General features: G+C 49.6%; 5 protein-coding genes across 5 annotated transcripts; 3 read left to right on the forward strand and 2 right to left on the reverse strand.

Annotated features, from left to right (window-relative positions):
* Positions 1-1103: 1103 nt before the first annotated feature.
* LDX57_010443 (uncharacterized protein) lies at positions 1104-2390 on the reverse strand (the record flags this gene model as incomplete). The annotated part of the gene is made up of 5 exons (XM_046092194.1): positions 1104-1408; positions 1481-1580; positions 1643-1815; positions 1886-2066; positions 2124-2390. 5 exons carry the CDS (start codon positions 2388-2390, stop codon positions 1104-1106), a joined length of 1026 nt encoding a protein of 341 aa, XP_045948172.1.
* A 1757-nt stretch (positions 2391-4147) lies between these two features.
* LDX57_010444 (uncharacterized protein) lies at positions 4148-4441 on the forward strand (the record flags this gene model as incomplete). Its single annotated transcript, XM_046092195.1, has 1 exon — positions 4148-4441. The coding sequence occupies one exon, from the start codon at positions 4148-4150 to the stop codon at positions 4439-4441; it is 294 nt and encodes a 97-aa protein (XP_045948173.1).
* Positions 4442-5503: 1062 nt separating this feature from the next.
* On the forward strand, positions 5504-7314 carry fmaD (putative O-methyltransferase). Its single transcript, XM_046092196.1, has 4 exons — positions 5504-5998; positions 6053-6176; positions 6233-6693; positions 6747-7314. Exons 1-4 carry the CDS (start codon positions 5827-5829, stop codon positions 7058-7060), a joined length of 1071 nt encoding a protein of 356 aa, XP_045948174.1. The 5' UTR covers positions 5504-5826; the 3' UTR covers positions 7061-7314.
* A 66-nt stretch (positions 7315-7380) lies between these two features.
* Positions 7381-9430, reverse strand: LDX57_010446 (uncharacterized protein). Its single transcript, XM_046092197.1, has 2 exons — positions 8356-9430; positions 7381-8285 (listed from the first exon to the last, which is right to left on the reverse strand). Exons 1-2 carry the CDS (start codon positions 9311-9313, stop codon positions 7480-7482), a joined length of 1764 nt encoding a protein of 587 aa, XP_045948175.1. The 5' UTR covers positions 9314-9430; the 3' UTR covers positions 7381-7479.
* A 1031-nt stretch (positions 9431-10461) lies between these two features.
* On the forward strand, positions 10462-11108 carry LDX57_010447 (uncharacterized protein; the record flags this gene model as incomplete). Its single annotated transcript, XM_046092198.1, has 3 exons — positions 10462-10591; positions 10650-10709; positions 10759-11108. The coding sequence occupies 3 exons, from the start codon at positions 10462-10464 to the stop codon at positions 11106-11108; spliced, it is 540 nt and encodes a 179-aa protein (XP_045948176.1).
* Between the last annotated feature and the right edge of the window lie 144 nt (positions 11109-11252).

Below are 11252 nucleotides of genomic sequence, written 5' to 3' on the forward strand. Positions count from 1 at the left end.
TATATACAGTCACATACATATATCAAGGGAAGGGGATTAGGATAGGACACACATCACAGGTACTACAGATTTTGACGCATCGGTTGGTGCTGGAGCGCCAGTTATAAGAGCGCCAGTTGCCGCTCACTTTGCCGCTGAAGAAGTGTTAGTTCAGGCACGGGATGGGCCGTGTCCCAAGGAGGAAAGTTACAGAGATGTCTGGAAAAGATCAATCAGTATAAAATTCGAAATATGGAAACAAATAACATTGGTGGGCACAGACCCGGACTTCACATTGCCCTCCCATATTGGTTCGACTGCAAGCCCTCATCTCGGCAGCGGAAGAGCCAACCGCGAAGAGAGCAAGGAGGGGAAGAAGTTTCATCTTGATTTGGCTTAATAAAACTGTTAGCAAGACAATCAGGCTTTGCGAGTAAAATAGAGGGTGAAGATATTTGATAAATGGAACTAGTACAACGGAGGTGAACAGACATTTTATACCCAATCTCAGCTCATCGACTCTAGGTATAGTATCGACACCCCACGCCAAGTAACTGATCATCATGACAGAGATCCGTCTGACCCTTGGAGCTCGTACCGAACTCGAGGCTTGTATCCCGTTCGTATTTAACGTCAAGTACTTTCCGGTGGCGTCGCGGACGAATTCCTCTTCGTGCGGAGCAGCCAAGCCTCCATTGTTTGCCATATTTTAATAGACTATCTTGATGAAGCGCAAGTCAAGCCTTGTTCGAGATAAGCTATTGTATGAACAGACGGTATATCTTCTTGGCATTCTCAGAAAGGCCCAAACGTCTATACGAGGTAGTTCGGATGCAGTGAAACGTTCTCATAACGGAATTTGCTGGTCCCACGGTAATTGGCAGAGCCAGAGCAGACAATCCGTCTTACTACAGTGATTCTCTTGGCTTGTTGCACGGAGTGGGGTATTGTTTGGGCATTAGGAGGCATGACCAAAGCAGCATGCTAAGGTCTCGATACTTGGGGAAGGACCCAGTCCAGCACGATGCCATTGGTTCTAAATAGAAGACATGAAAGGCATCGTGACCTGATTTCCAAGAAACACTCCATCCGACCCGGACATTGAGGTAGTACAAACTCCAAGTCTACTCCCACCCATCAATGCCCTTCTCCAAGCTATCCTGGATAGGTGTCCACCCCGACTGACCGTAGAACTTCCGCAGCAGGTCTTCTGCCCGCTTGCGAGGCAGAACTTCGGTTTGGTCTCGTATCACGTTTCCGGGGGGCTGGGTGAGATTACAATTTCCTGGGCGCAACTTTTGAAGAGTGGATATGATATCGTGCCCGGTCATATTCTCCGCAAAACCGAACAGTCGCTCGGCTTGGACGCTAGGGTCGAGAAGTCCCACGGCGCAGAGACGCGCTATGTCCTCTACGTCGACGAACCAATCTACAGTGTGTCCACATCGTCAGTGCTTCCCGTAAGTCGGGGGATGAACGTCAAGTGGGATGGGGGTCATACGTTGGGGAAGGAGCGATAGAAACATGTTGTCGCCCTTCAGTGCCAAACGTGTATAGCCCATCGTGGAGCCAAACATCTCCGAGGAGAGTACTTTGCCGAGCTGTTAGATTCAAGGTCAGTTTCTGCGATGAGGCTGGTTGCAAGGAGTGCGAAGAACCTCACCGTCCAGCAGGGAAGTACGCTGTTAAGTATGAAATTGGGCCGATGTTCCTCTACCCATTTATAAGCCTGTCGCTCAGCCTCTGTTTTAGCCGCTGAGTAAGTCATGATGGCCTTTCTGTCATCTGGGAATTTAGGATCCCAAGCAGCTTTTACAGCTCGAATATTCCATGTGTCTTTGACCGCGTTAGCGGTTATATACTCTTTAGCTAATGTCATAGAGGGGGTTAGGCTATGTTCACATACTTTCATGAACGGCCTTCTCTTCAATGCCCTGCTGCATGGTATATAAAGCAGTGGACGAAGAGACAAGCACCACCCGCTTGATAGCTGGTCTCTGGGTAGCGAGATCCAGCACATCCAGTGTCGATCGCACGACCCAAGAAATGACTTCCTCGGGGTCAGAGCTCAACGAAACATCCGAAGCCTTTTTTTTGTTCTTGATCAGCTCAAGCTAACAGTTCAAGAAACACACAATACAAACCACGTGGATGATACCATCCACCTCATCCAACACGGCATCAATCTCATCTCTATTCGTAATCGACGACACAATGACCTGTTCAAAAGCATCCTTTCCGTATCTTCCGTGAAAGTAGGTATCCAGCCATGGTTTCACTGCACGCACAGTGCCCCTCACGACGTATCCAAGCAGGAGAAGCTGCTCGATGATCTGCGTTGCGATATAGCCGTTTGCACCGGTGACGAGGACGCGCGACCCGACAGGTATAGCGTGATTACCGTGCGACATGCTGACGGAGGCTTATGCGCTGCGGACGAGAGTTTATATTCAGGGTTCAGTTACAGGATTCAGTAGCAAATATCCATGCTCTTGCGGAGTTTTCACAACTTGGAACAAGCGCCCCGCTCGTCTGATGCGGTGGGCCTATGCCCACTTTTCATCAAGAACAACCAGCCTCTTATATTGACGATTGAATCAACATTTCTTGTTTCCCGTGTTAGTGAGCATGCCAGTGGGATCTAGTGTCTGATCACCATGCCGATCCTTTCACGAATTGCGTTTAACTGCGGGGTTTTAGGACATTCTGCACCCACATGTCGGTCGGACATATTATCCATCGTCTTTGACTGGACGATAACTGCCTAAAAGCTTACAGACTGCACTATACGGTGTAGGTTACCGTTTAAAGGCTCCAGATAGTAATGTTACAAGGCAGAGCTCCTTTGTGGTCATCATGGACAGTGCATTTGGCTTAGGTAAATTATATGATATTCTTTGATGAAAGATTTCCTTATTCACCGCACTCTCTAAGATGGAGCGGATTTGGCTAATATTTTCTCAGCCATCTGTTACAATCTAGGTGTTCGTTATGGTACTATCTTTGCCCATCTTATGGCAAACCTATCACAAGTGTCGGTGTCCACCCTGTATGCAATCTCGCATATGCTAACTAGACCGACCTCTGCGATCTGATAAGTCCAAATATAATGGGCCAACATCGAATGCCACTATCAAATTTGACTGAACCGCTGCAGGGGGGAACCTAAAAGGATTACCGATGCTATTTGATCCGTGAAGACACTCCATATGTTAGTAAGACACTGGCCATCGCAATCAGTATGGACGAACGCCCTTGTGGTCATATGGATCGGAATGAACGTCGTTGTGATGGCCATTGACAGAATGTAGACGGGTATGTCAGAAAGTACGGCAGCATTCCAATTACGGAGTACTTCGAGATGGTAATCAGTTCATGGGATAATCCAATAGAGATGAGGGGAGTCCGATATGGTTCCTTACATCCCTTAGGTGTTTTGTTCCAGCGGCATTATCTGATACATACGTCATTGCTACCAGCCCTTCATGATCATCCGGGTGACTAGTACGGCAAAGCCCATGCACCAGGCTTCGAGCCCTTCACTCTGCCACACAGAGAAGGGGTTTGTTATTTTTATTTTTTTAGTTTTATCTTAATTTAATTTTTTTTTTTCGGAGAAGTGTTGCAAGCGGTGTACTCGTATTGTGACTTATTTGGCCAACTTAAAGTAGTCGTCCTCCGCGGACCATATTACATGTGCGGCCCACATACCAGACCACATATACTTGCATGTGTCATCTAATAAAGATGCGTGGGGAAAGGTGCCACCCTTTCCAAACTTACCCAGGGTCCATATGCATGGGCTTCAGTTGCTGTGAGATTTGGGGATGTCGTTTTCTTAGACCCACCAATAGGATTTATTTGCCACGATGGATTGTGCTAATCGAGAATGCCACAATGTCGCTCATGACACCCCCTTCCTCCGCACAGAAAAACGAGTCATCTTGCTTGTACATATTGTTGGGAACAGAACTGGGGCGGGGGGCTTGAAAGAAGACTATGGCATGCATTCGTGTTGGCCATGGAATCGACCCCGAAGTCAGTCCGGCCGAGAAGAGCAACAGGACGGTGGCGGCAGTTGGCGAGCCGCCCCCAGTGTGAGAAGAGTATACAGAGCGCAGCCGGGTTGTAGGGGTCGTTCTCTCGATACCAGATCACGGCCCTTATCATGCACGAGTATACCTCCGCCAGTCGGGCTTCGTCCAATAACCCACAGGTCAAGGATGGGAATGATGTTGTTCACATCACCGCATGCAACATCTGCCCCCAGATCAACCCAGTCATGAATCACAGAGGCCAGTACAGCTATGGCGGCCATCTTCTCTCCGCCGCCGGCATCGTAATAGACGTGGCAGAGCACGGCATCCGGCAGCTTATAGCAGGCCAGCCGGCGGAGGCCCTCCCAAACCACGAGACACGGGCGAGACACAACATGATAGTCTTCTGGCGCAGAATTGCATAGTTGCAACCCTTGACGACGCGGATGTCAGTGACATGTGGTCTGGCGAAGACACCCATGGCAGGGCTGTCCTAGGAATCGAGTAATCCACGACTAAGGCCGAAAATGACAGCGGATTGTGGGGCCGAAGGATTACTTGAATCCACTGCTCCTGCCCGGAAGACAGGGAACCGTGAACCCGCTTCCAATGGCTCCACGGCGCCCACGGTGTTATCTAGGCTCTACTGGCTATATTTTGAAGGACGGGGACACCGTATCTTTGCGGCCATAGAAATGCCTTGGGGACATACATTATGCGAGGTTAATGGTAACAGTAATTGATGGCATTGAAACAACCAATATTGGGGAGAGCGTGGGCGGAGTCTCAAAAAAGAACGTAAATCTCCGTGGCCCAATTACTGGATCAAAGGGGGAAATGTCTCAATACCGCCGCTAATAATGCCTCCCTGACCGGGATTCATGACCCCATGCCGGCACCATTGCTGCCCGCGGAATAGTCGTTCAAATTAGTGACATGCCCTCAGAACACAGAGGCCTCTCCAAAAGGAGAATGATCGCCGACGCGAGCGTTGTCATATCAAATTATCTCAGATCCTTCTGTAATTTCCACAGTCAGAGTAACCGGAGGCGCGTATTTCAATTGCCAAGGTCATTACCTGATGGGGATGCGGATTGGAGAGACATATAGGCCCTCTACTGCCCCCTGTGTCTACCTGCAGCACACTATTCTGGTAGATTTCTTAGACCATGCGAGACTTGGTTCTAATGGGCCACCGACACCTGACCGGCCTACAAATCCCCCAATGACTGGGAGCTCCGAACGCCATTGTCCAGGGTTGATCTCCCCCCACCGTGCAACGTCTAACGGTCTATATTCCTAGTGGAGGAAGTGATGGAGTCCGTTCTCACCGTGTACTTCTTTCATGAAAGGGGTATCTTACAGCCTAGCTTCTATGGGAAATCCGAGATGTTGCCATAGTGGCTGGTATAACTTGGGCCGTTTACCGTGAACATCCCCCTATCTCGAGAAAGATCTTTTTTTCAGTCTGAACTCAATATCCTGTGATACGCGACGCAAAAGCAATCAATCATGAGCCACAGGGACGGAATGACCAATGGAACCACCACTAGTCGCCATGCGGCCAATGGTCTCCTGAAAGAAGCCTTCGTCGATGGTGACGTCGCGATCTCTCCTAATGCGCCCGCCGACGTTCCGTCGCTGCTGAAGCAGATTAGAACGAGCGGCGATGTATACCTCGCCCTGCAAGATGAGAAAGTACGAACAGATCTTTTGGACACGGCTCGGTCATTGGTACATGCGCTTGAGACGCCGCGCGAAGCCATAATACGACATTGCTGGTCGCAGGTAAAGCCATTTCCCTTGTTCCATGTTGAGTATTGGTCCTAATGCGTCGTTCCTTCGGAATGTAAAGAGTACGTCGTATGCAGCAATCGAAACCTGTGTCGACCTGGGAGTATTCACAGCCTTGTCTCGCGATAATTCTCCTAGGACGGCTACATACCTTGCGGAAGCCACCAAAGCGGAGCCTATGATGCTATGTGAGATACCTCCCACCATTGGAAACGAGAGCTCCTGCGTTGACCATTTCCCAGCTCGAATCCTAAAACATCTTGCTGCGATGGGTGCAATCACCGAGACAGGCCCGGATGAGTACCGCCGCACTGGGTTCTCAACCGCGATGAGCTCGCCACGATACAGCGACGCTTATCCTTGCATGTAATCAACATCCTTTCTATTTCCCGTTCTAATGTCTAGTTAGCTGATTCAAACAGGACGGGATGTATTACTTCAGGCGTCCTCGCTCTCCCCGCCCATCTTAGGAGAACCGACTACCGCAATCCTGACAACGGCACCGATGCGCCCTTCCAGCTCGGTTTCAAAACAAACCTTCACTTTTTCGACTTCCTGCGAGCAAACCCAGACCATGCCGTTCAGTTCAACAATCACATGTCGGCATACCATCAAGGCCGACCTAGCTGGATGGACCCCGGCTTCTACCCGGTGTCGACGCTGATGGAGGGATTAAATATAAACAAAGACGATGTGCTTTTGGTGGATATGGGTGGAGGAACGGGTCATGATCTCTCTGAGTTCCGGGGAAAGTGGCCCCAGATCCCCGGCCGTGCTGTTTTGCAGGATCTTCCTGAGGTGATTCAGCAGGCGAATTCGATGAACCTACCTTCCTCGATCGAGACCATGAGCCATGACCTTTTCACTGAGCAGCCGATTAAAGGTGTGTAAATTGCCTTTCCTCGGATTAACGAGATCAGGACTAACTTGGCATAGGAGCACGCGCCTACTATATGCATTCCGTGCTGCATGACTGGAACGATGACAACTGCCAGAAGATCTTGTCGAATATCGTTCCGGCCATGGCCCGGGGATACAGCAAGGTTCTCATCAATGAGAATGTTATTCCCAGTACTAACGGATACTGGGAAGCGACCAGTCTCGATATTATCATGATGGCAAACTTTGCGTCTACCGAGCGGACCGAGAAGCACTGGCGTGCGCTGGTTGAGTCTGTCGGGTTGAAGGTTACCAAAATATGGACCGCGCGAAGAGGGGTGGAGAGTTTGATTGAGTGTGAATTGCCTTAAGGTATTCGAGTATTGAGACTGTACATGAATAGCTGTCGGATATTCCACAACGGTTCACCAAAACAACCGCTTTCGTGGTTACTTTATTAGGCACACCTTTCCATGTGGAATATCATGATTTGAGTCTTCGGGTGTCTAGAGCGCTTCATTTCCTCGTGGGCTTGGCTGTCAAGATGATCCAAGTAATAGAGCTTACCAACAAGGGGACGAAAGTGGGAGTATGTAAAGGACAGGAAAAAACATTGGACGATGAGAGAGCGTACAGATATATTGAAATGTATGAGGTCAGAAGCTTTCGGTTTAGATTATGACATATATTAGCTAGATAAGATAAAAGAACGACATTCAAAACTAATACTGACTAACGGGACAGACCACTAAACAAGAAGCCCAGAGGCATTCCACGCTGACCGAGTCTATCATACTCCAGAATCATCTTCCTCCGCCGTATACACATCTTGATAGTCACCCCACGCGTCGCAATTATCCTTCAAAGAATCGTAATCAATGAGCTTCCGAGCCTCATCATACCTCTCGACAAACTGAATCGCAAATCCTTCCGCTGTATGCCAGCCAATATGACAATGCATCAACCACGCCCCCGGATTATCTGTTTGGAACCCTACCACCAGGTGCCCACTCGCAGGAAGCATTGCGGTATCACGCCGAGGCGGGTTGCTAGTCATAACGCTACCATCATATGTACCACTGCCTTGTGCCAGGACCAGGAAGTCATGACCATGGAGATGGATCGGATGAGGCACGGAAAGCGTCGTCTCGATCACCACGTAAACCCATTCATCTTTGCGCGGCAGCTGGACCACCCCACTGGAATTGGCGAATGTGTGGTGCCCGCGGTAGATCTCCAGAAGGGTTGGGTCGGCCCAGTCAACGTGCATGGACGTGCTGTTGAGCTTCCAGCGGTAGAGACTTTGCGAGTTCTTTCCTAGGGACACCGGTTCGGATTTATTGTAAAGCGGAGCCGTGTCGATGGTGTAGGGATTCACGAGGGGGACGAGGGATGACATGTCTTCGTCGTCGCAACTGTCGGAGTATGAGTATGCGGATGTTGTGGGTGTCGAAGGTGAGTCTCCGTAATAGACGATTCCCTTGATGTTCTTTGGGTTTTCGTTCTCCGAGCAGGCCTCTTGCGGGATGGCACGCATCCAGAAGTTCTTCGCGATGGAGGATTTGTCGGCCTGGACGACGACGTCATATCGTTGACCTGGTGTGTGTTAATAAATTGATCTAGGGGGTTCAGGTGCGACCAGAAAATGTAAGACGATATGACATACCCATTGCAATATTGAGGACTGTCGTGTTGTACGGCTCGATAGGAACCAGGTCGTTAGAGATGACGGTCAACGTGTGATTGTCGATCATGAACTTGAAATGCGTATCCATGGCGGCATTGATCAGTCGAAGACGGTAGGAGGTCCCTTCTGTCACGGAGGTATTGAATCGATATCCCGTTTGGTTGACATTGCCATCATATCCAAAGACATTCGTTCCATTGATCAATGCCGTGTCCAGAGTCGGTGGTCCATCTGTCTGTGCCGAGATATAGAGCTCATCAACGGTGTTGATGTCCCAATCATTGAGGACCAACACCCCTTTGTCCTCGTCGTAATTGGAACTAGCCGGTCCATTGATAACAATACCTCCGAACAGTCCCTCCCAGGCCTGTAGGCCAATGTGTGAATGGTACCAGGTGGTGCCATACTGCATTGCCCGCCACCGGTATGTGATTGTACTGTTTGGAGCAGTGGGACATTGTGTGATAGACACTACCCCGTCGTTTTGGTTAGTGTAGTACTGTCTGATACCGTGGAAATGAACGCTAGTGCCATTCCTGACCGTATCTGGAAGACTATTCGTGACGTGAACGACAACCGTGTCACCCCAGTCTGCGTAGATAGTCGGGCCTGGGATCGATCCGTTGATGGCGAGGGCAAACCGAGAACGTCCATCAGGGGCAACGGTGACATGCTGCAGGTCAAACCAGTACTCTCGAGTCACGCCAGTGTCTGGAACGGTGGTTGTATAGTCCGTGTTGATGTCGTAGTCACACCATTCCTGTCGATTGGTTGCAGTGTTTCCCGCGCACGAGTCGGAGGAGGCAGAGGCCGAGGCGGTTGGAAACAGCGAAGCGGAAGAGACGCTAGGAGACGAAAAGGAAAACGAGTGTGTGGGCACTTCGGATGCGGCCCTTGCCCCTAGGGCAAATACAAATGAAAGCAATGAAATTTTCATGCTGTGGTTGTTCTTTCAAGGACAGCCAAGCATCAATGGCATATAATGAATGACAGCGAGTGAGAGAATGAACGAAAGTTGACTGGATTAGCTATTATCCTACAGGCTGGCATTTACATCTTTTAAACCTTCTTCCTTCACACTTCCTGTTGTTATGCTTACCTACCTGTCCCATAGAACCCAAATCCAATTCTCAGACATCAGCCCTCAACCAAGTCAACCTCTGCCGATCATCCCATATCCACCAAGTATCATTGGCCGAGTACATTTGTGCTGAGGGATTTAGATACGCCTGGATGATGACGCCGACTCGATGCAGGACGCGTGGATTTTGGCGGAGTAACCAGATCCGTCATTTAGGGCTCGATAGGCTTGATTCGAGTAGCTATTTAAAGAATAGACGACGGCGGGATCTCCGGTCTCTTTTCCGCAAGGCGTAATTAGAATGAATCAAAGTCCTACATGAATCGGTGGTTCGAATCGGAGCAGTTTTCGGGGCTGATGACGCGCTAGCTCTCTCCTAAGAGCTAAGACTCGATCTAAATAGCAACTATATATTTAGTGCATTTTTAATCTGAGCCTATCACCCGGGCGTGAAGACCTAATCAATCAATCAGCCACACCGCGAAGCGTTGCAGCGAAGTATTCGAACCGGTCAAGTCTGAAACCTCCATGTTTGGATTAAATTGATTAAGCTAAAGAGATGGTACGAGATAAGCACGGTAGAGACGTGGACGACGCGCAAGGCCAAGCAACATTTCGGCCGTCGGTCGGGCCCCCCAAAAGACTCCACCCGTCGTGTTCCTGGCGGAAGGCTGAACAATAAACATCGCGATCTGCGCCGAAATCTCCCCACACACGAGTGGCATACGTATGCCTCGTGGGGACCGACTTCAAGGCAAACCGGTGGATAGAGTCTGTGCGTGGACACTGCCTTGTCCATCGTAGAGAGCAATTATGGTATTGATTTGCTCAAGGAAACGACTAGTAGAGTCGTTACATTTATGCTCCTATCATCTCGACATCCAGTATATATTTCTTAACACCGAGTTATAGATGCAACCATCACTCACTTCAACGCTTTTCACACAGCAAATTCATTGAAAATCGAACAGTAAATTTGGGATTGCATCGTTTATCTTACGAACATGATGCTGCACTCCACAATTGGGATCATTTCTGTCTGTCTGACCAACTACGCCCTGGCGGCGTCGGCTTCATTCGGACTCTATGCCTACGGGGAAAATATCGGCGGACTGCAGATGTACTATGCCGACGGTGAGTAAAGCATTCCGATGTGACCAGGAAAATGTACATATTGACACGATTCACCCAGGAAATGCCGTCGTGAGCAAGCAAGCCCCCTCCAATGCAACCACCGCCGCGCCCGTTATCTGTAAGTACCGTCCAACGGGGCCTTGACTTGCAACTAATCCCCGATGCAGTTACTCACGACGACGACGAGGGTCTGATCGGAAACCCCAATACCACCGACTCAGCCAATAAACCGAATTTCACGAATGCCTCACTCTTCGTTCCCGGCTCGTCCGCCGAGTCCCACCAAGTCGGGTTCACCGACGACCCGTCCGCAAACGAGGTCACCAATAAGTTCGTATGGTACGGGAACTTCTTGATGGTGGAGGACGATTCCGGCGAGTATACGTCGCTGTTTACCGTGAAGAAATCGTCTTCGTCGACCAATGACGGTGAATATTCCCTGCTGTGGAACGTTACCGACTCCGATGAGGAAGTCATTGAGGTTTCCATGAGATCTATTGCGCCGTCGAATGATTAAATAACCAGTGAGCTGGAATTTGGCTACTACAACGTCAGGGCATGCTAGAGGTGATGTCACCAATGGTGTGAAGGGGTTTTTGGTGTCCGGACAGCAGGGGAATGGAGAAAAGATGGAGATGGGTTGTTTTCTTTATGCAGGCCC

The sequence above is a fragment of the Aspergillus melleus genome, assembly GCF_016097325.1.
Source record: "Aspergillus melleus strain CBS 546.65 chromosome Unknown contig6, whole genome shotgun sequence".
Lineage (NCBI taxonomy): Eukaryota > Fungi > Ascomycota > Eurotiomycetes > Eurotiales > Aspergillaceae > Aspergillus > Aspergillus melleus.